At 38.6% G+C, this 24,196-nt stretch overlaps 1 protein-coding gene across 1 annotated transcript in view; it reads left to right on the top strand.

Annotated features, from left to right (window-relative positions):
• Diaph1 (diaphanous related formin 1) overlaps positions 1-24,196 on the top strand; it is a 104,721-nt gene that overhangs the window by 41,640 nt on the left and 38,885 nt on the right. The window contains exons 7-18 of the mRNA XM_070036249.1: positions 632-695; positions 1,823-1,962; positions 2,785-2,893; positions 3,491-3,601; positions 3,757-3,875; positions 4,592-4,708; positions 5,547-5,662; positions 6,105-6,169; positions 7,440-7,619; positions 8,305-8,949; positions 9,761-9,875; positions 10,515-10,523. Coding sequence (XP_069892350.1) covers positions 632-695; positions 1,823-1,962; positions 2,785-2,893; positions 3,491-3,601; positions 3,757-3,875; positions 4,592-4,708; positions 5,547-5,662; positions 6,105-6,169; positions 7,440-7,619; positions 8,305-8,949; positions 9,761-9,875; positions 10,515-10,523 — 1,790 coding nt within the window. The remainder of the gene's footprint in view (positions 1-631; positions 696-1,822; positions 1,963-2,784; positions 2,894-3,490; positions 3,602-3,756; positions 3,876-4,591; positions 4,709-5,546; positions 5,663-6,104; positions 6,170-7,439; positions 7,620-8,304; positions 8,950-9,760; positions 9,876-10,514; positions 10,524-24,196) is intronic.

The following is a 24,196-nucleotide window of genomic DNA, read 5'->3' as shown; positions in this document are numbered from 1 at the left end:
CATTTGGAAGTCTTTGAGGTTAGCTTTGCAGATTATTTGCAGATTATTTTAACTCTGACTTCAGAGTTAAAATAATTCTGGGAATACCTTGAGCTGACTTAGGCTACCTTGAAGCCAGCCTGAACCAGAGAGACCTCTATTGGAATTTTCCTGAGTCAAAAATAATGTAGGACCTGTACCTGAAGTCTGCCTTCTCAGACTTGAAGCCTTTGAAATAATAGAGCAAGCAGCAATAGGTAGAATGTTATCCTGATAGAATTTAGCACTTAAGGGCTTAGAGGAAGTTGGGCAGGTGATGGTGATGGTGATGATGGTGGTGATAGTGGTAATGGATTGAACCCCAGATCTTTTTCAAGGGAGGCAAGCACTCTACCATTGAGTTTTACTACAGCCCATTCAAAAGAGCAGGTTTTTAATGATACTAAATTCTCAGATTGCAAGAATTTTAGCCAAAGATCATTGGTGAGGGATCGCTCTTAAGCTACTTACTTTTGTTATTATTTCTGGGCCAAGTGCTAAGTACTAGACTTTACCCAGCTACTAGTTGAAGATACTACTAATGTTCTTGTTAGCGAGATTGTGAAGTTATATGCAAAAGGGATATCACTCATTATATATCTTCTACACACAGAAGCTATGATAGCCGGAACCAGCATGAAGTTATTCGCTGCTTGAAAGCTTTTATGAACAACAAGGTGAGAGTTTTCCTCCCCATTCTCATTCCAGACTCCATATTGAACCCCATTCTTTCTCTTCTGTGGACTAAACTCTGAAAAGGAAGTAAAAATAGGAGGTTAAGTCCTTTTAGCTTTCCCTTTTAGTATCATAACCATTATTCCCTGCCATATTCACTTGTTCCCATGGGCCTTTTTTCCTAATTTTAACAGAACTTTTACTTTGTATTCTTTTGCTAGTCTTTGGATTGCCTTACCAATATTGTTTGGAAGAGGTTCACTTTTTTGTTTATTTTGTTTCTCCTTTTTCAGGCTATTCCTACTTCAGAATTCTTTTGTCTTTCTTGTTAGTTCAGTATTTAAACCCAGGGAGCCCACAACTATTTCTCGCTGAGTACAAGTCAACTTTTTTCACTATTTAATTGTGTTATAATTAACTTATTGAATTGAGGAAGTATTAAAAAGAAACCTAAAAATTAAATATTTTAATCATTTGTGATTCCCCTCAAAAATTATGTTGCTATATTCATCTTTCTTGGTAGGGAGGAGGGTACTGAGGAGTGAACTTAGGGCCTTGTACTTGAGCCACTATATTAATCTCCATTTAGCTACATTAGGAAAAAGTATTGTACCCAGTGTTAGACTGAGTATCTTCAGTACCAATAATTTATTGTCTTGCTTCTGAGAACTGGAAATCCAAGATTAATAATGAGCTGGGTTGGTTTCTACTAAAGGTTATGAAGGAGAGTATATGTTTCTCTCTCATTTCTGATGGTTTGTTGGAAATTACTGACATTGCTTGTTTTGTAGTTGCATCATTCTGATTTCTGCTTTATGTTTCCATGATGTTCCCCTTGATGTGTGTTCTCCATGATGTGTGTGTCTGGATCTAAATTTTGTATTTGCTAAGGACCAGTCATATAAGATTAGGGGCTTACTCTATTCTAGAGTGATTTGAGATTTAATTAATTCTATCGGTAATAATTATATATTTGCAGAAAGGCCACATTCTGAGATATTGGGAATAGGACTCAATAACGTAAGGATTTGGGGAGAATTCCATTAAGTCCATGACTAATTGACTGCCCCTAAACTTGTACCCAGTTAGAGGTTGTCATCGTCAAGCCTCCCTTCTGTTTTCTTACCAGTTTGGAATCAAGACTATGTTGGAGACAGAAGAAGGAATCCTGCTGCTGGTCAGAGCCATGGATCCTGCAGTTCCCAATATGATGATTGATGCAGCTAAGCTACTTTCTGCTCTTTGTATCCTACCACAACCAGAGGACATGTATGTGACTAGTTTATTTCACTTCATATTCATTTTTACCATTTTCTCATAGCCTGGAGGAAATTTGAGTTGCTTAGTGGTCCTTTTAGTCTTAAATACTACATACAACCATATTTCTTCTCAGAAATAAATATAGAATCTTAATATAGGTTGTACATCCCAAATCCAAAAAATTAAAAGTGCTATAAACTGTGAAACCTTTTGAGCACCATCATGATTCTCCAAAGGTGAAAATTCTATACTATGAAACCTTGCTATTGTGCACAAAATTGTTTAAAATATTGTATAAGGCAGGCACAGTGGCTTACATCTGTAATCCAGTTACACAGAGATCAGGAGAATTGCAATTCAAGATCAGCCCAGGGAAAATGTTTGTGAGACCCCCCCCCACCTCAGCCAATAGCTTGGCATGGTTTCGTACACTTGTCAACCCAGTATGCGTAAGTCAAACAATCACCATCCAAGTTGGCATGGGCAAAAATGAGAGATTCTAGCCAGTACAAGTGGCTCATGCCTCTAATCTACTCAAGGGGCTGAGATCTGAGGGTCATGGTTTGAAGCCAGCCTGGGCAGGAAACTAACCACAAAAAGCTAGAAGTAGAGCTGTGGCTCAAGTGGTAGAGAAGTAGCCTTGAACAAAAGAAGTTCAGGGACAGCATCCAAGCCCTGAGATCAACTACCAGAACTGGCACCAAAAAACAAAAAAACAAAAGAATTTAAGAAGTTTGACTCATTGCTAATGTCTTGTTTCTTCCTGTGAAATATACCTATATTTGTGTCAGAGTACCTGAACAGTTCCCTCTCTTTCTTTTTCTTGGGCAGGAATGAAAGAGTTTTAGAGGCAATGACAGAGAGAGCTGAGATGGATGAAGTGGAACGTTTCCAGCCATTGCTGGATGGATTAAAAAGTGGGACCTCTATTGCACTCAAGGCATGTATACCTGTTGAAACTGGGCCTGAGAATATAAAGACTTCACCTTTTGGAAAGAGTTGAGATAGCATCTGCCTATGTATCCTGGCTAGCACGGTAACTGTATAGCCCAGACCGGCCTAGAAATCATGATCCTCCCTCCTGAATTAGTGTCCTGAGTGCTGGGATTACAGGCGTCTCCACCATGACTGGCTTCATTTGATTTTTAAATAAAATACACTGTTTCTCAGCTATCTATTTTATGTATTTCAGATTTGTTTTGAGGGGGGATTGATGAACCTTTTTCTAAAAAGCCAAAGAAAAGAGCAGTTTTTCTTATCATGAGATGAAAAAAGACATAAGTATCTATGTGCATATTAGGGAAACCAATGCTTAACAATAACAAATACCATCAGATCCTTGAAATTAAAAAAAAAAATGCAAACACTTTTGAGCCCTCTGCTCAAACCCGGTGTCATTACTCTAGTTGGGAAGATATTCTTCTAGTTCTTGTACTGCATCTTGTCATATTTGGGAGCCCCAGGGTATATATAGAGAATGGAAAGTTGATCTGTAGGACTTAGCATTAATATTAAGCTACTAAATTTTCTTATTTAGGTTGGATGCCTACAGCTGATCAATGCTCTCATCACTCCAGCTGAAGAACTTGACTTTCGAGTTCACATCCGAAGTGAATTGATGCGCTTGGGCCTGCATCAGGTGTTGCAGGTAAGCACTTCATTAGGAAGGCTGGTTCTTTCCTGCATTTACAGCCCCAAGCATCCCTGGAATAACTCTGGTTTTCAACTTGAAAACTAGGTGAAAGGGTTTAAGTCTAGCCACATAGGGCACTTTTGAGCTCCTAATTTCTTTTGCCATGACAGGACCTTCGGGAGATTGAAAATGATGATATGAAAGTGCAGCTAACTGTTTTTGATGAACAAGGGGATGAAGATTCCTATGATCTGAAGGGACGGTTGGATGACATTCGCATGGAGATGGAATATCCTTTTTGTAACTTGAAGATGAAACATTCATTGTATTCAGTTACAGACTGAATACATGGAACAGTGTAGGAAATGATGAGCAAAGCATCAGAAGCTTATGTCTTCTTTTCTTTTCTTTTCTTTTTTTTTTTTGGTCAGTTGTGGGGCTTGAACTCTGGGCCTGAGTGCTGTACTGAGCTCTTCAGTTCAAGGCTAGTGCTCTACCACTTCGAACCACAGCACCACTTCCAGTTTTCTCGTGGTTAATTGGAGATAAGAGTCTCATGGATTTTCCTGCCTGGGACTGGCTTTGAACCACAATCCTCAGATCTTTGTAAATGTTTGGACTGATAGGGAATAATGTCAATGCCTATTTGGTTATATTTCACAAGTAACTTCGAGGTGGTTCTGTTTTTAATTCTGTCTACTGCTTGATCTTCAGGCCAAGTAGTAGGAATCTTCTGTCCCTGTAGATAAGACTCTCTCTCTTTTTTTTTTTTGGGTCCAGTCATGGGGCCTAAACTCTGGGCCTGGGTACTGTTCCTCAGCCCTTTGGCTCAAGGCTAGCGCTCTACCACTTGAGCCACAGCGCCACTTCTGGCTTTTTTTTTCTGCTTATGTGGTGCTGAGGAATTGAGTCCAGGGCCTCAAGCATGCAAGGCGAGCGCTCTACCACTGAGCCACCTTCCCAGTTTCTAAGTATTTGCTTTCCTTAGCCTATTCTCCTTTCCACTGACTTTAGTGAAATCTTCCAAATTCTCTTAAACACAGTGAAGGATTCAAAAGCAGAGCCACACTTCCTATCCATCCTGCAGCACTTATTGTTGGTCCGAAATGACTATGAGGCTAGGTAAGCTGATGTGCTTATGAGAAGTTTTGGCTTGAGCTTAAGTAGGAAAAAGCAGAATCTTCAAATTCAAAGATCTCTAAAGGGAAAAGGAAAAGTTCAAGACCATGGATTTAGGGTCATTTGTCAAAGATATAAGGAAATTTGTCAGTTTTCCCTTTAACTGAAAGACCTATGGAAGAAATGTAGGAAGTAAAATGCTCTTTTTGGAAGGCTGTGGATGGGGTGGTATGGATGATAAAGGACTGCCTGAAAATGGAGATCCAGCAGTAACCATTTTTCACAACAAGGCTAAACCTAAATATTTAGAGGAGAAAGTATTAGGAAACAAGTAGAGGAGAGGGAGGGAGGAGAGAGGAAGGGGAGAGAATGTTGCAGGAAATTGAGTCCCTGTGCTTTACCACTGAGTTACACACTTGTCAGAAGTATAAAAGATGGAAGTTTGTGTGGAAAATGGTGATTTTTTTTTTTTTGAGAGGGGGGTCCAGTCGTGGGGCCTGGACGCTGTCCCTCAGCTCTTCAGCTCAAGGCTAGCACTCTATCACTTGAGCCACAGCGCCACTTCCGGCTTTTTTCTTTTTGCTTATGTGGTGCTGAGGAATCGAACCCAGGGCCTCAGGCATGCAAGGCAAGCGCTCTACCACTGAGCCACCTTCCCAGCCCCGGAAAATGGTGATTTCTTAGCATAGCAGTTATGCTTTTGTTTATGAAAAATTTCTTTCCAGAACATTTATTCTTAGGTTCTTTATTATTAAAGCAGTTAACTTTTCGTTATCCTGAATACTTTGATAATTATATTTTGATTGCCTTTTGATAATTCTGTTTCATTTTTTTCCCATAGACCACAGTACTATAAGTTGATTGAAGAGTGTATTTCTCAAATAGTTTTGCACAAAAATGGGGCCGATCCTGATTTCAAGTGCCGGCACCTCCAGATTGATATTGAAGGACTGATTGGTGAGCATTTGAATCTGTCTGGTTTCTCAAAATATGTGTTGGTTCTACCTTTCATTTTGCATCTTTTTCAGTGAAATTTCCAAACAGAAACCTTTCTTAGGCTTTAACCAACTTTCCTAGGAATATAGAGTCCTTAAACTTATTTCTACATAAGTTTAAAAACCTGTGCCTTTCTCAGCTGTTATCTATGCCTCCTGCTGGCCTCAGAGAATCGTAAGAATCATACACACTTCTGATAGCTTTACTTACACTCAGAAATTATGGTTAAACTTAAATAAAAGGTGTATTTCTTGGTCTAATATAGAATATTAAGAAAAAAATGATGCTGTTACTTGAAAGGACAGAAGACTGTTCTTTGACATATTGAAGGGTTTAGGAATGAGAAGACCAAAAGAACTGAAAGTGAACTTCACTTACTGATTCTTTTTTTTTTTTTTTTCAGATCAAATGATTGATAAAACAAAGGTGGAGAAATCTGAAGCCAAAGCTACAGAGCTGGAAAAAAAGGTAAGTTTGAAGGATAAGTGGTTATGCTTGTCTAAAATATGTGAGATTTGAACCTAGATTTGATCTCTAGCACTTCTCTCCAAATATTTTTTGTTACTGGTGGTGATATGGTGGTGATTTGTTTGTTTGGGATATATCCTTATTTGAGGATTATTATTTGATGCATTAGGTACATGTTTGTTATTATTCAAATACTAGGAACTGGTTCTTGGTTACCAGGCAGGATAAAAAAAACAGATGATAGTCTTATATATGGTATAACTCAAGTCCTCTTGCCCTGTGATATTAAGAATTAGAACTTGTCTGGGTTCTCTTTTTCTCTTTGGCTATTGAAGAGTGTGTTGTGCCTAATAGGTTTGCAGTCCTAGTGACTACCAGGATTCTTTTATCATGGCTATTCTGGTTAATGTCTTTTGAATCTTAGGGCTTATTTTTTCAGGGGGTGATGGGAAGGGGTAGTCTTGGGGCTTGAACTTAGGGCTTGAGTGCTATTCCTGAGCTTTTTGGTCAAAGTTAGCACTCTAATAATGGAGCTGCAGCTTTATGTCTGGTTAATTGGAGATAAGACACTCATGCCTGGGCTGGCTTCAAACTGAGACCCTCAGATTTTAGCCTCCTGAGTAGCTAGGATTATAGGTGTGAGCCACCTTGTTTGTTTCTGTGTTGGTACTGTGGCTTGAACTCAGGGCTCAGCTTTTTCACTTAGACCTGGTACTCTATATCTTGAACTATGCTTCCAGTTCTGGCTTTTTTTCTTGTTGTTAATTGGAATTAATTGTTAATTGGAAATAAGAGTCTTGCAGATTTGTCTGTCCCAACTGTCTTCAAACCAAAATGATTGAATCTCAGCTTGTTGAGTAGCTAGGATTATAGATATGAGACACCAGCAAGCTTGTAGGTTGTGTGTGTGTGTGTGTGTGTGTGTGTGTGTGTGTGTGTGTGGGTGTGTGGTCTATGTATTGTTTTGTAGAAAGACTAGTGTGTGTGTGTGTGTGTGTGTGTGTGTGTGTGTGTGTGTGTTGTCTATGTATTGTTTTGTAGAAAGACTATGAAAATTGTCTTTGTGGTTCCTCTCTCTTTGAACCTTGATTTTAAGGTCAGAATCGTGCTCTATGTGTGTATTCACATATGCACATGCCATATTCTTTTTTCTGAGGCATTGTCTGGCATCTGAACTACAGGTTATAAACTAGTAAACTATGTGGGATAGCACTTTGCTCCTTATTGAAGTAGAGAGCTTTCTGTGAACCTGTTTTCCTTTCTTCTTTAGCTGGACTCAGAGTTAACAGCTCGACATGAACTACAAGTTGAAATGAAAAAGATGGAAAATGACTTTGAACAGAAACTTCAGAATCTTCAAGGAGAAAAGGATGCATTGGATTCTGAAAAACAGCAGATTGCCACAGAGAAACACAACCTGGAAACAGAATTGTCCCAGCTCACAGGAGAGGTAACTCTGAACAGGGAAGACAGAGTTCTATAATTGCCCTCTACAGCCCCAGCCTATACAAATCTTAAAGAGCCAGAGTCTGTCATTTCACTGCTAGGGAAGAAGCAGCTACTAATACGTAGATGGTGCATATTTCTTAAATCACTTACTGTTTGGGGTTTTGTTTTGGAAATAAATAATACTAAAGACCAAAAGTTTAGAAATTACAGAAAGACATAGAACAAAAGAAGTATATTCAAAGTTCTTCCCTGATATATTTAGGAATAGCAATGGAATTATTTACTTACTTGCCAATTTTCCCTTATTTTAGTAGTATATGATTTATCCTCATTCTTTGCAGTTGTAATATTTAGACAATTTGTTACATGATATTTTGATAACAATAACTTAAATAGTTATATAATTACCTGTATATCTTTTAAATATTACTACAAATCAAAGGGAGAGTTTAACATAAAAGTTGAAAATTTTAATACAAAGCACACTGAACTAATAAAGTGAAGATTTGAGTTCTAGTTTTGATTGTCACTTTATAGCACTGGGACTTTAGACAAATCATGAGTTCTATCTGATTGTTCTCAGTCCATGTTTAAATAGGAATTTTATTAAGAGGTTTCATAGGGTCTTTCCAGCCTTAGTAGTCCCTGAAGTGGGCTGAGGAGAACTCATATCATTGTTTCTGTAGGTTGCCAAGCTATCCAAAGAACTTGAAGATGCCAAGAAAGAAGTCGCTTCTCTCTCTGCTGCAGCTGTTGCTGTAGCTCCTAGTAGTTCTGCTGTTCCTCCTGCCCCTCCTTTATCTGGTGACCCTGGCACTGTTGCTCCACCCCCAGCTCCTCCTTTACCTGGAGCGCCTAGTATACCACCCCCTCCTCCTCTTCCTGGAAGTAGTACTGTTTTTTCTCCTCCACCCCCCCCTCCTTTGCCAGGGACCTCTCTGCCTGGAGGTTCCAGCATCCCTCCACCTCCTCCTTTGCCTGGGGATGCTGGCATTCCCCCACCCCCTCCCTTGCCTGGAAGTGCTAGTATTCCCCCACCACCTCCCTTGCCTGGGAGTGCTTGTATCCCTCCACCTCCTCCCTTGCTTGGAGGACCAGGAATGCCTCCTCCTCCTCCCCCTCCTCCTCTACCTGGTGGTTCTGGAATCCCTCCACCTCCACCTCCATTTCCGGGAGGTCCTGGCATTCCTCCACCTCCCCCTGGAATAGGTGTGCCTCCACCTCCCCCCTTTGGATTTGGAGTTCCTGCAGCCCCAGTCCTACCATTTGGATTAACCCCCAAAAAGATTTATAAGCCAGAGGTGCAGCTTCGGAGGCCAAACTGGTCCAAGGTGAGACTGTCTATTCATTTCTTCATCAGCAGATCTTGAGAAATCACTTGAATCAGGTGTAGTGGTGCATGACTACAATTGTAGCACTTAGGAGGCTAAGCAGAAGGATTAGGGGTTCTAGGCCATCTTGGGCTATGTAGCAAGACCCTGTCTCAAATCTCAAGCAAACAAAACCTACCACTTCAGTTTCCTACTTTGTATTCTGTGCATGGGTAAGCTTCCCTTTCGTAGAGCTTTTGTCTGTCCATTTTCAAGTTCTACTTGCTATTGGATATTCAGATATTACCATGGAGAGTTCTGCAAGCCTTGCTCTTCTCATTAAGTTTTTTTTGCCTTTTTTCAGAAAATATGAATACTTGACATTACTCATTTTACCAGTGTGTAAATGACTGAAATTATGCTGATTGATTCCATAGGGTAAGAGGCCATTGTGTGGCCCATGATGCCTGTGATTCTGAGCCAGCCTTTTGTTTTTAGAAACTAAGTTAAAATAAATTGAAGCCAGATTGATGGGGGAAATGTAGAGCAAGAGCCGATTTCAAGTAATGCCTCAATACTTCTGAAACAAGGTTTGAGATTAGAAGGAGGACAGGTAGCATGACTGACTAATACTTGACCAGTCACCTGTAAACAAATAGGAAGCATTTCCTCATCCCCATGAAAGACATACTCTGTCTTAGGTTAGCCTTATTCTCCTAAAATGTTGCTGATCACAAGTATAGGCACCTCATTTGCCCCTTACTGAGTTTTCTAGGATTAAAAATTCATGGTTCAACCTAGGAACTCTTACCCATTCTGCCTGTATCCATAGTTTATGGCTGAGGACCTTTCTCAAGACTGCTTCTGGACAAAAGTGAAAGAGGATCGCTTTGAGAACAATGAACTTTTTGCCAAACTTACCCTTACCTTTTCTGCCCAGACCAAGAGTGAGTACCTTCCTCTTTAACGCCAATGTCTAGAATAAGTTTCCCATTCTTGTCCCTTCTCTAGGTGAGAGTGGGAAGATCATGTTGAGTGGAAGAGAGATGGGTTTTCCCATTTAGAAGAAAATAAGTTATTTTTGTATTATGGGATTCCTAGTGTTGTGCAATAGAACTGTTGTACGTAGGTATTCTGTGTTTCTTTAACTATGGGAATGTGAAATTATAGAATATCACAAGCTCAGTTTGAACCCTTTTCTTTCAGTTGTGGGGCTTGAACTCAAGGTCTAGGTGCTATCCCTGTGGTGCTCTACCACTTTGAGCCACAGCTCCACTTATGGTTTTTGAGTAATAAATTGCAGTAAGAGTCTAATGGGGACTTTTCTGCTCAGGCTGGCTTCAAATCTCAATCCTCAGATTTCAGCCTCCTGAGTAGCTAGGATTATAGGTGTGAGCCACCACCATCCATCTTGGATGCATTTTGAAAATCCTCTTGTATGAATTCTGTCACTGCCATCTCCAGCCTAGAGTATTTAATGAGTAATAGTCTTTAATAGGTTGAGTGGCTGAGCAACTAACTGTGTGTGATTCTTTTCTTTTCTTTCCAATATATGCTTTCCATCTCCTGGCCCTTTGCTCCTGCAGCTTCCAAAGGTAAGCATATGAAAGAACCTTTTAGTTGAATCTCTTGAATATTTGAAAACAAATGAAACAGAGATTTCTCTTTAGAAGCAGAGGCCAGAGATTGAGGGTTGGTTTCTCTTGCTAGATTTTTTTTTAAGAGTCCAGAAAGGCTGATAACTGTGGTATTAACTGACAAGAAAGGAAGTTATTTAAAGTTGAAGCTACTATGTACTTGTTTTTCCTTTGGAAGGTAAGTGGTAACTGAAATAGTAATGCCATTATGTCAGTGAAATCTTATGAGACAGGTATAGAAGAATGTTGTCTCCACTCAGCAGAACACATAGAATGGATAGATTACGTTCTTCAGGCTAAATAGCCAAACCTAGATTTTGTTCTTTTTTTTTTTTTTTTTTTTGCCTGTCCTGGGGCTTGAACTCAGAGCCTTGTGTGCTGTCCTTTAGTTTCTTTTTGCGTAAAGCTAGGGTTCTACCACTTGAACCACAGCACCACTTCCAGCGTTTTCTGAGTAGATTATTAGAGATAAGAGTCTCACAGACTTTTCTGCCCAGTCTAGCTTAACCCAGTCTAGCTTCGGATCACTGCCTCCTGTGTAGCTGTGATTACAAGCAGGATCTGCGGATGCCCTGCTGCTTTGTTTTTGTTGTTTTTTTAACTCCAGTCCATAAGTTTTGTATAAATTCTTGTTTTTCTTTTTTACCTTCATTTTTAGAAGCTTAGATTTTTTTTTTCTTTTTAATTGGGAAAGCAATTCTCAAAGCTTAAGAAGTAAAGGCACAATATTTCTCTTTGGTATGAAAAAGGGTTACTTTGTTCCCAGTGCTTTAAACATCACTAGCACAAGTATTTCAGAAAAAGACTTTTATCCTTAATCCATTTCAAAGTATTCCTTCTATACCAAAATGAATAATGAGTCAATTTAGTGTTTGGTTTGGCTCTGAGGATCAAACTTAGGGTCTTGTACAAATTACTTCCTTCACACTGAAATACACTCTCAGCCCCTAATACCTTTTTAAATACTAACACAGGTATTGTCAGATCTCTCATTTGTAGTTTTGTGTGTGTGTTGGTATACTGTGTATATGTGTGTTTTGTTATTGGGGCTTGAACTTTGGGCCTTGTACTCTTACTGGGTTTTGTTTTGTTTTGTTGCTCACAATTGGGGTTCTGCCAGTTGACCCATGCCACTTCTTCTGGCTTTGTACTGGTTAATTGTAGATAAGAGTCCCTCAGATTTGTCTAGACTGGCTTCAAACCTTCATTCTTAGGTCTCAGTCTCCTTTGTAGCTAGGATTCAAGGTGTGAGCTACTGGCACCTGGCTTCCATTCATAGTTTTAATGATGATACAATTACATGATAAATACTCATTGCTGCCCTATGAATATTCTATCATCCAGATGAAGAAATGGAGACATGGGTTAAATAACTTTCAAGACTATATAGTAAGTGCCACAGCCAAAGTTCAAGCTCCAGACTCTGAGGGAACTTTTTGCTCTAACCCTTTGCTTCCCAAAAGTGTTTGTACTTTCCCTATGAGCTTCTCACAGGTTAGATCCAGGTAATTCTGCAGGCTTACTTCAGCAACTGCTTCATTCATTTAGGAACAAACATTCTTTAATTGGCATTGACTCTTGTGGGTACAAAAGGATAGCAACATTAAATTAGGGAAAGTAGATTAGATACTGGCTATTTAGGGTTATAGAAGAAATATGTTCTGATTATGATATATTTATTTCTAGCAAAATTACTCTAGTTGTAGAAATGTCATATTTATCTAGTACAGTAGAAGCTTTTCTGAGGTGATTTCAGTATAGTAGTTGCCATTGTAGATGAGGAAGTTTTTTGAACACTAGGTTTTCATCATACTGCAGTACTTCCCACTTGCTTGCTAAACACAGCTTTCTGCTATTTGTTAAACATGCCTATATCTCCTGTATCTTGTTATCTTGTTGATAACTAAAAACTGGACACATACAACTTCTGTAAGAGTGGGCAGGAGAGAAAACACCTCATTGTACACTTCCGCCTTGTGTAGTCAAAGATGACTTAACCCACTGTTCTAATAAAGCTCAAGAATATGTGTGCCTCTGCCCAGCACAGTGGTGTATACCTGTGATCCCAGCTTCTGGACAGGCTGAAGCAGGAGGATGACAAATTTCAGGTCAGCCTGAACAACTTAATAAGACGCTGTATCAAAATAAAAACTTTAGGGCAAGGATGTCTCAATGGTGGAATACTTGGTTAGTCTGTGTGAGGGCCTAGCTTCAATCCTAAAGTGTGCCCCCTTATTAAGAGGTAGGAACTTAAGGATTTGATTTCTTGTTTCTGAACTCTTCTTACAAGTCAGGAATTAATTTATCCCTTGCCAGGGAATATATAAATTCAGATTTATGACTGGTACCCTTCCCTTTCTTTGCTCCCTCCCATTTCCCCTTTCCCCCTCCTTCTCAGTGATCAGTAAGAAGTCTTTTTATCATAGCTTAAAACTACCATCTTTTGAACCAGAAAATGGAGAGTTTGAGTTATGATTGATGGCCTGAAGTGACTTTTCTTTTTAGGTGTATTCTTTACAAAACTATTTTGGGGAAGAACTTAATAGATGTGAAATGCACAATAGGGAGCATTGGACCTGGTAGAGTCTGGAGTGCATTATAGGAATTCTGAACAACAGAACTGTTCTCCAAATGTTTAGTGGCAATAATTTAGAAAAAACTCTGAGCTAGGTGCCCATGGCTCCTGCCTGTAATCCTAGCTACTCAGGAGGCTGAGATCTGAGGATCACAGTTCTGTGCCAGCCTGGGCAGGAAAGCCCATGAGATTTTTATCTCTGGTTAATTATCAAAAAGCCAGAAGTGAAGATGGGGCTCAAGTGGTAGAGTTCTGACCTTGATCAGAAAAGCTCAGGGATAGCGCTGAGGCCCTGAGTTGAAGCCTCGGGACAACAAAAACCTGGCTAGCAAGTAAGATCTTGGTCAAGAATTGAGAGGTTGGTTAAAAAGAAGTTAGGATTTAACTGTGCATACCTTAAGGTTTATACTGTACTCATGTCTCAGAATTTAGGGATAATGAAGGTTTTTGTTTATTTGTTGTCAACAAAGGGTACGTTAACTTGTCTGTTGCACTTATATAACTTTCTGGTTTTCATCTTTAGGCTTCAAAAGTTGCCTATATTAGTGGGCAATCCTGTCTTTCCTGGAAAAATATGAGGTTTTTCTTTTTTCCTAAGATTTTCTTCTGTCCACTAGGGGGCACTCACTCCATTGGCTCGTTATTAGTGTTAGTGAATTTTTATAACTTTCCAGGAACAAGATTTTATAAGAGCTAAACCTGCCCCTCCTTGGTCAAGTGAGTGTCTTGTCAGAAAGACATCTGTTCTATTTGCTTTATTTCTCTCAAGTGTAGGGGATTAGGACCAATGGTACTACACAGCACTTTTTGTCTAAAAGATAAATTACTAATTTGTATTGGAGCTTGAGTAAGATGAGACTATTAGCATAAAGCACTTGGGAAGTTGAAGATAATAGTCTCTTGTGATCTAAAGATAATAGTCTCTTGTGATCTAAAACCATAAATCTTACCCTGTCAACTGTAGCTATAAGGATTCCTGTTCATAGAGTAAGTACCATGTGACCTCTGGGCCCTTATCTCCCTATCACCAGTGATATAAAAATAAATATAATTACCCCTTCACATATCCTTCTTTACTCTAACCATGATATCTTCTGCCATGAATCCACTGAATCCAATATTAATGCCTTTTATGTCACTTCTTAAGAAGGCTCAGACTTGTATAGTTCACTTTCCATTCTCATATTTCAGTCTCTATAAAGTTCTGTCTCCTCCCATCCCACCTCAGCTCTGTGCTCTCTGGAATTCATGGTCCATTACTAACAAAATCTCCTGCATCATTCAAGTTCCATGCTCTAATAGAAACCCAATCTCAGGACATTAGTTTATATCGTTCAGTTCTTTTGTTTGGGCTGTTGACCAACACTGCAAGTTGCTCTTTTCAGTAAATTGAGTTCCTGGTTCCTAGCCACTGCAATGCTATTTTTAATTTAATTTTTAGCAATTAAAAAGGATCTATGTTACATGCAAGAAAGAACTTACACTGTATTATATAAAAGAGTAATGATTCTGCTGATACTCTGTCCTCACAACTCTTTGAATTCTTCTCTTGATCTTGTGCTCACTCTGTCCTATCTCACTGGTTCTCTGTAATCATTATGAATAATTGCAACTGTTTCATAATTTTAGTTTTCAACCCCCCATGATTGTCTTGGCTTTGTGTCTGTCTAGTTCTCCTTTTATCTCTTGTTCTGACCTCATCAGTTCTCCTTCAGCATTGGTACTTGTGATCTGTTTTTAACCTTCATGACTTTACCTTTGGTATTTTTCTTCCATTACTTCTTTCTTGTTTCATCATGTTTACTTGGCAAATTCATATTCTAGCTAATTCCAGCTCTCTGTCTACCCTGCATTTGTAGCTATGCAACTCTAAACATACTCGAGAAAACCACACACTGACCCTCTTTGATATACTTTGTTCATTTGGCTTACAAATAACTTACTCTACTTCACTAGTTCTTCCTTCACATGTTGCTTGGCCCTTGATATTGCCAGGCTGTCATATTTCAAACATTTCTAGTCCTAATCATTTAAATTTCTTACTCTTCTAAATGATTGTCTTTTCTCTCCTCAAAGGCCCAACATCTCTCTCATTCTCAGTTGAGGTTGTTTTCTTTGTACTTCACTGAGAAAATTGAAGCAATCAGAATAGGAACTTTGCAAGACTGTTTCTTTTTCTTTCTCAATCTTCTTTCCTATTACTATGGTCCTGCCTAAAAGTATTTCTGGATTAATGTGATATCTTTAACAAATGTATCTAATACACTAAAAATATAAAGTTTTCAGATCTCCTTCTCTCCTCTACAGTGAGCATAGTTAACCAAACCTTGTATGTGCATATACTTTTCAGGTTCAGGTGTAGTTCATGTGAGAAAATACAGGAATCTTCCAAACAGAACCTTATTTGAGAATTAAGGAGCAAGGGATCTGTCACATGTTATATACTTACCGCTCTGCATTTACTATCACATGGTTTAGCATCTTTTGTGAAATTGCATATAAGTCCACCTCATTTTTTCTTTTGTGTAATTATTTCTAATGGATAGTTAGTTTTCATATGGTTAATATGTAACCACCATTGAAAACTTTACATTTCCATTTTTTGTATTATAAGCAATGATACAGGAAACATCCTATTATATTTATCTTTGCATACTTAGTTTTTGCACAGTAATTCGTTAAAAGTAAAATTTCTGGATCTAAATCACTGTGTATAGGATTATACCAATTTACATTTTCTTACCACAAATTATCCTGATATGTAATAGGGTAAAATAATACCTTAATCCACTAGTAAGATTACTAATAAGCTTTCCTTCATATATTCTTTCCTCAGCTATAAAATGAGATAAGATGAAGATAAGTTTTCAATTCTGAACTTATAGTGCTTTTGCCCTCCGTGATGTTGGTATTATCTGTAGTTAGCACAAACTTTTGAAAACTTTCTAAATTTTTTTGTTACTTTGTTTTTTTGGTATGAATTTAATTATCCTGTGACTGCACCAGGGTCAGACATCAGAAACTGCTGTTTTCTTACAACTAGTTTTTTGGGGGGATGTAGAACTAAAGTAGGGAATAACTTTAAAACCTGTGCTTGAAGGCTGGCAGACTTTTCCCCAGATGATTTACTGGTGGAGATTTAAGAAGAGTGTTATCAGATAAAGAAATTAAACTTTAATTTCTTCTAAACTTGATATATCTATTATTTGTCTGTAGAATTGTGCTTTTCTCCTTTTCTGCCACCAGATGGCACATGGATCTCTTCTGTTTTTGATGTGTCATTGTTACGCTTGGTAGTGATGCAGTCACGTTCAGTTGTGATGCAGTCACGTTAGAGAGTGGCAAGCTCCGTTGCTTTGAGATGCAAATTCTTAGAATACTGCCCTCTGCTGGTCAGAAAATTTATTTGGAGGACTGATCAGCAGTAATTACAGCAGGAAGCTATATATGCCTTGCCTTTTGTCAGAAACCTTGTCTTTCTGCAGTTAGGCTTTTGTTCTCCTGGGGAGTTTTTTCAGCCAAATTATTTTAAAGGAACAGTATTAATATGCTTTTGGAGGCCTTAAGACTGGAGAATATTTTTCTTTTTAATCTGATAGTTTCATGAAATCAGCTTTTCAGAGTTTAAAGAGATTAGATTTTTAACAACTTGCCTAGTTCACGATATAATCCCATTATATAACACATTCATAATCTTGTCTCTGTCACATTTCTATTAAAGAGCTATTTCAAACACATAGCAGAATCTATTCTACTGGGTACACATTGTGATTTATTAATTTCTCATCTCAAGGTAATGCTATATTTTAGAGCCTATTTCTAGCATTAAACTGCATTAAACTGTTGCATATATATGCAAGCTGAAAATTCCAAATTTGATTTCTTACAAAATGTCCTGTTAAGTCTCATTATTAGCACTTAGATCACCTACGAGGGGCTCATCATAAAGTTCTGTCATTTTGATGCAATCATTTCTTGCATTTACATGTCCATTGGTAATAGTAATTGTCAGGCTTTAGTATGCACAAGGATTACCTGAGATTGATGTTAAAGGAGTAGATTCCTCTCCACCTCTGGAGCATACAAATGGAAATGACCATAGAAGAATATATTTCTAATAAATAATTATTAGAAATAGTAATGACTTGTCCATTGCTTCAGTATTTATTTCTTCTTCCATTTCTGCTGTCTACTGTAGTCTATAAGGTACTCTCTGTTTTCATAATAACATTTCCATTCCTCTATCTGAGTAAATGTATGTGTTGTTCTTGTCTTTACAGAAATCATATGAAATTAATTGGGAAATGATTTGACATTTCCTACTTACTGCTGTTTTGGAAGCATTATTTCAGAGGCACTTGTTTTTATAATATTTTCTTCTTATCCTCTTTCAAGTCAATCTCAATAACATCTTAGAAGGATGTTCTGACAAAGTTTTCTGGAGTTAATGAAGTAATTGGGAACTTTTATTTTTATAGACTGACTAGGCTACAAGGATAGATAATAGGTAGAGAGCATTGTACTTGACAGTCTGTAGAACAAACAGGGAGCTATAGAAACTGGAAGAGATTGAGATCAGGATGGAGTGAGGTATGGCTTGCAGATACAACCCTTGTTCATGTTTCCTTATTCTGTTGTCATGAAGATCTAGGAGATATGTTTAGGAGGACAGATGGGTTCTTCAGGAAGTGTTAGCAAAATGGAGGTACAGGGTGAATAGAATATTGTTTCAGGGTTCTTTGCCCAGAGGTGCTGCTTCAAGGGGAATGCTTTATTGATGATTCCTTAATCAATCTTACATACTTTGGGGAATTTTTGCATCTGATAGTGATCAAGTCTCACAGTAACAAGTATTAGGGTATCTCTACCACAGTTTTATTTTTGCTTCTATATAATCTTTTTCTATACTAGGCAACACAAGCAACACAAGTAGTTACTAATTCCTATCCATCCATCCCATTTTCTCCATCCTATAGAGGTAACCATTTTTATTAGTTTCTTTATTACCCTTCAGGGCTTTCATAAGCAAATACTAATAATAGATTCTAATCCTTCTTGCATACCAAAGTAGGATTACCATATTGTTCTATGTTGCTTCTATATCCAGAAGATTGTTCATGTAAAGATCTTCCTTGGAAGTGGCGCTGTGGCTCAAGTGGTAGAGTGCTACAGTGCCCAGGCCCAGAATTCAAGTCCCAGGACTGAATCTCCACCCCCCCCCCCCAAAAAAAAGATCTTCCTCATTTAAAAAAATCTTAAATTCGAAGTCTTTTAAAAATGCATTCCTTTTTATAATAAACATGAGACTATGACAAAAATAGAGTAATGAAATCTGTTCTTTTTTGAAATAGTAGCCACATTATCCCATTTGCTCCAGCTACATCTTAGCTTACATATATATCCTTTGGTTCTCTTGGCAACTCTCTTATGTAATCATGGACTAAAGAGTTAATTGCCCATGCTTCCGGCTCTGTAAATGTAAAGCAGCTCACACTAGAGCCTTATAGTTATAATGGTGTGAAGAGAGAGTTGAAAATTTCTAAGAGACCTCTATATCTAACTTCTCCATCACTTGGACAGAATATTTGGGTAGGACCAGAACTTTGTTATCACTAACATAGGGACATTTCTCCATGAAAGCATGTGGCCTTTTTCTTGTTTCTGTCTCATTTTTGTTCTGGAGACAAATTGCTTTAGAATTAATTCTGTAATAATTCTTTACTTTAGAATTCTTGCCAATAGCCAGTGGAATGACAGAGAAGAACGCTTACTATTTGATGTTTGATGGGGAACATGCTTATATTACTTTTTTTTTGCTTTGTTTTCTCTGTTTTTTTGTTTTGTTTTGTTTTGAACCCAGGGTGATGCATGCAAGGCAAGCACTCTACCACTGAGCCACCTTCCCAACCCCCCATATTACTTTTATAACAGGAATAAAAGGGTTTGAAAGAAAAATTATCAATATCCAGAATGCTTGAAGAAGGGGTATGTAGAAATATGTGACTGTAATATTATCAACCACAGTACAAAGTACAAATACCTACATAAACAAGAGCTGTTATTTGCTCTTTTGTTGTTGTTGTTAGTATAAAGGTGATATACAGAGGGAATAGTTATGCAAGTCAACTAAAGAGTACTTTTCTTTTGGGTACTATCATCCCTTCCCTTACTTTCTCCCAGTTTTCAGCATCCTTTTCTTCTGTAATAATTCTCACCTGCTTTAAGAGCTAGTTTCTCTTTAAAAAATCAGATTCCAATATAATTTTTTTTCCTCTAAGCTCTGTTGTTCAAGGAAACTCCAGTTAAGTAAGAGGACATTGGTAACATAATTTCTGCAAGATTGGTTACAATTATTATTCTCTCTTGACCCTACAGTAATTCCAACTCTATTGTAAAAATCAGTGATTAGTGCTATGTGTATCTTTGCATTCTTTTTTGCAAGAAAAACTGCGAAAATTCTCTCAAAAGCAATGTCATTTTTCTATTCTGCTTGCAATTTTCTTTTCAGCCACGGAGTGTGCGCAGTTGAGCTGTTTTGGCTCAAGTTCCAGATTGTGAGGTCAGAGTCTAGGGATTGGAGGAGAAGATCAGGTGACTTTCAGTAACTGTGATGCTCATCCCACCCCTGTCCCCACCCTTTACTTCCCTCCCCTCCTCCTCCTCCACCCTTTCCTGGCTTCCATCTCTGGAACAAAGAAGGGAAAAAAACAGCAGTATGACGAAAACCAGCAGCTGCCTCTGCGGACTTAGACTGGGGGCTGGGTGTTTATTCCATCTGTTCTCTTTGTTTTGCTCTTACCCTGTTACTTCCTTTCCCTAACCCTGAATGAAATGGAGGGTATTTCTAGAATCCTTTGTTAGAGTGGATGGTTTAGAAATCTGCAGTTTACTCAGTACTTAGTGGGTATGGGTGAGATAATAGAAATAAAAATTGCTCAGAAACTCCTACAAATAATGAAGGTATTGCCTTCCTCCTGTTTTATTCATGCCTGCCTGTTTAATGTCAGATATTATGATGAGGCTCATCACCTATTTCTAATTCTGAAAACATTTCTGTAATGCCCTGCAGTATTAGCTTAGTTTCATAACCAAGAAATATGAAGTACAATATTAATGTGCCCATTGCTCATTAAGATCTTACAACAAGTAAATATACCACAAACTGAGATCTGGGGCTCAGAATGCAGCACTTGGTGAAAGAGAAACCTGAGATGCCTGCTCCAGGGAATGCCACGGTGTCAGTGTCCCTAGCTTTCACCAGTCCACAGTGTCCTGATTTCTTCAGAATACATTTCAAGGAAACAAAATGAGGTTAAGGGCAGCGTGTAGATTAAAAATAATTTTAAAAATATGTCAGCTAGCACCACATGGGGACCTTATTTAGATCCTGACTTAAGCTGTGTAAAACAAACGTGGAATTTAAGACGACTGAAAATTGATATAATAATAGGATTACAGCGTTTTTGTTTTTTTTTTAAAGCCATTATCTTTTAGGGATACATGCTAACATAATCACAGATGATGTGATGCTTGGATTTAGAAGCAGGTAGGAGCTGGTGAAAAAACAGTTGGCTTTGGATATTTGGTTTTTCCCATAGTAAAAATTATCTTTTAGAAAGGAAAATGAATTTTTTCTAGTCCTTCTCCCCTCACCCCCCAATACCTTTTTTCATACCCTCTGTCCCGTCCTTTTGCAGATACACCCAGTTCCATGCTTGGGGCAGTGTCTGTCTTTCCTGTCCCTGCCTACTCACATCTCAGGAGCAGATCTCTTTTTAGCACTCCCTGAGTCAACATCCTGGGTGTGCTGGGAAAGTGGCTGTGAAAAAATTCAGAAATTATATTGTCTGAATGACCAAACGTTTTGTGAAAACTTTGAGCCTGGCTTTTTTGCTCCCCTTTCCATACTTACTTCTTCCTAACTCTCATTAACTGGTTCTTATAGCTTTATGGTTCTGTCTTGCTTTGTTTGTGTCTTTCAGGTGTATTTATTTCTGACAGCTTACCTTATCCTTCCTTATCACCAGAGCATCCAGCTTGATTCAGTTCTGTGCCCTAGAAGTCAGTGATAGGAATCTGGTGACCTTTGGGCAAAGATAACCACTCTTAGGTGGGCCTGCTGTTTTCCTCTTTTGTTGTATACACTTTAAAGTGTGGAATTTTTCCCCCTCATGTAGATTACATCTCTGAGGAATATAAAGTAGAAATCCTCTACGTAGACTGTTTCTCTTATTAACCCATGACAAGACTCTTCTGGTCTTTCTTCCCAAAATCAGAGTTCACGGAAAGCTTACAATTCCATAGCTGTCTTTGTTAGGATTCATCACGAACATCTCAGGGCACCACTCAGAGGCAGGCAGGTACAAGAAAAAGATTATTATGAGGTTTATTAGAGGGGCCACATCTCCCCTGGGAGAGGGAGCAATATGGCATCTGCCCCTATATTGGTAAGTAGCTTTGGGGTAGTAGCCAGGAAAGAGCGCAGGTAGGTGGGGGGGGGGGGGGAGAGGGAGTGGCCAGCTATATGGCAGGAACTCTAGGGCAGAGAGGAGCTTAGGTCTGGGTGGAGCTAAGGACCAGAGGTGGGAATAATGCTAACAGTCTTAACTCTCATAGAAAGTTTGTTGCTTAGAATGTTATTAATAAGTATTCTAATTTTTAAATGTATATAGGAAATCAGGTTTCTTCCAAAAAGATTGATTTTCCTCAGAGAAAACGATAATAATGCCAAAATCCACCTGATTTTTAAAAATGATGATGATGATGGTATGTGTGTGATGCTAGGGACCAGACACAATGTCTCATGTATGGTAGGCTCTTTACCACTGATCTATGTCCCTACTGAGTATGATAGCCCCAACTGGCTTTTGTGTTTTTAACTTCCTGTGGTGCTTCTGTGCTTATGATATATGATTCTTATCACCTCCCTTTAGGAATGTTGGAGAATCAGCATATTAAGGGTTACCATTCGTGATTCAGATCTATAGATATTTCCACTTTTCTCTGCTTCACTGTGCATTCTTTTTAGTCTTTAGGAATTGGCAAACTCATTGGAGCTGAAGCATTAAGATTATGAACAATGTTCTCTGTAGAGTAAAAGCAAATAAATTATCTTGGGCAGAACAAGTAATGTTTTGGTCTTGAGTGAGTAATAATTACAATTGGGTGGAGTTGCTTTATAGTTTAGCCTGAATCTCTAGCTCTGCAGATATAACTGGCTTTAGAGATAGTCCGTTCCTAAAGTCCTTTTCTCCAGCCCACTTACTCATACTTACCTGTAATTCTTAGGAACTCTGTTTCCAGGATGTTAGGCAATTCCCCACTCCTCCACTTCCTGTTTGTGGTCTTCATTGAGAGAATCCTGAAACAGGAATTCCTGGGGAAGTGATGACTATAGCAATGAGGTGTGGGGCAGGGGAGGGAACCTCTTTTCCCTTCTGTGAACTCTGAGGAACTGTTACTAACCATATCCAAGCAATAACTGGGGTAAGGGATGCTGATATTTTGCTTTGACTCTTGTCTTTAGACACTGAAAATTGCTGTTCTCTTTTTGTGCCTCAATTTCTGCTTCTTAAAATTTAGACTTTAATATAGGTATCCAGGATCATGACAATTATCTGACCTCTAGGATTGTTTTGACATTAAAAATAGGGAAGATTGAAAAAAATATGGTCCCTATGTTGGACAGCAGGGGGTGCCCTTTCTCTTTGCTTTATTGCCTGGCACTCCCTGCTGCATTCAGCCATTTTAGACAGATTGTTTTGCTCCTAGCTAACTCCATTTTGTGTTTGTGACGCAGGAGGGAAAAAAAAGAATTGGGTAAAGGTGGAGTCCGATTGGGGGAGGGAGGGAAAGAGGCTGAGGCAAAGCTACAGACTGTTTTACTCAGCAGTGGCTCACAAGGGAATACCTTGCTTCAGGCTGCCTATCTGCATCCTGAGCAATCGATGCTGCAAGTCCCTGCTAGCTGAGCAGAGAGCAAAGTGATGTTTGCCTCCTGATGCTGCTAACAATAAGATGCTGGCTTTGGGGACAGAGGCAGGATCTGTCCTGTCTCATCTAGACTCTAAACCTCGATTAGGTGATTATGCTACAGAGATACTTAGAGTGGCATTCCCAATTATAGGATCAACAAAGAAAAAATACCTCCCTCTCAAAGAAGGAAAAAACGCACCCTTTTCATTCATCTGTCTGGGAAAAAAAATCAGAAGTCTTGATTCTTCTGAAATGTTCTGGATTATTTTTTTAATGTTAAAACCAAAGTGCATACATAATATGTATGCACACATATCTGTATATAAAGAGAATCATATAAATATCTATTTTTCCATTGTCCTGTTTAAAAGTTTATCAACCAAGCCGGGCGCTGGTGGCTCACGCCTGTAATCCTAGCTACTCAGGAGGCTGAGATCTGAGGATCGCGGTTCAAAGCCACCCCGGGCAGGAGAGACCGTGAGACTCCTATCTCCAATAAACCACAAGAAAACCGGAAGTGGCGCTGTAGCTCAAGTGGTAGAGCGCTCGCCTTGAGCTGAAGAGCTGAGGGACAGCGCCCAGGCCCAGAGTTCAAGTCCCACTACCGACCAAAAAAAAAAAAAAAAAGTTTATCAACCAGTCTTACTTCACACACCTGCATCAACAACTTTCTTGCCATCTAGTTTATCCTCATTGATCCTATAAACTGTAAGTAGTTCAGATTGTGTGTCAGAAAAACACTTTAAAATTACCATCATCACATACACATATTTTTAATTCTTTCGGATATCTATTGTTAAAATTATCTTGTAATTTTTAGTTAATTTGAATCAGAGCCAAAGAAAGACGTCACATGGCAGTTAGTGGTACATCAGTAGGTTCTTTTACAGCTTGCACTGCTCTTTTAATTAATTTATCTTAATTATCTTGCAATGTATTTGATAAAGATCTTAAGGAAAGAGAGAGGTTCAGGTCAAAACTGAGAAGATACACAGCATAGTCTCTCAGCTTGATTTACCCCCCAGAAGATGATGTGAAAGAACAATGCTCAAAAAAGAGCCAGACTCTTGTTCTACTAATA

This window comes from Dipodomys merriami, unplaced genomic scaffold, assembly GCF_024711535.1.
Source record: "Dipodomys merriami isolate MVZ:Mamm:240054 unplaced genomic scaffold, mDipMer1.0.p SCAF_27, whole genome shotgun sequence".
Taxonomy (NCBI): Eukaryota; Metazoa; Chordata; class Mammalia; order Rodentia; family Heteromyidae; genus Dipodomys; species Dipodomys merriami.
Note: the sequence above shows the minus strand (reverse complement) of the source record. Positions and strands in the feature narration are given on the sequence as shown.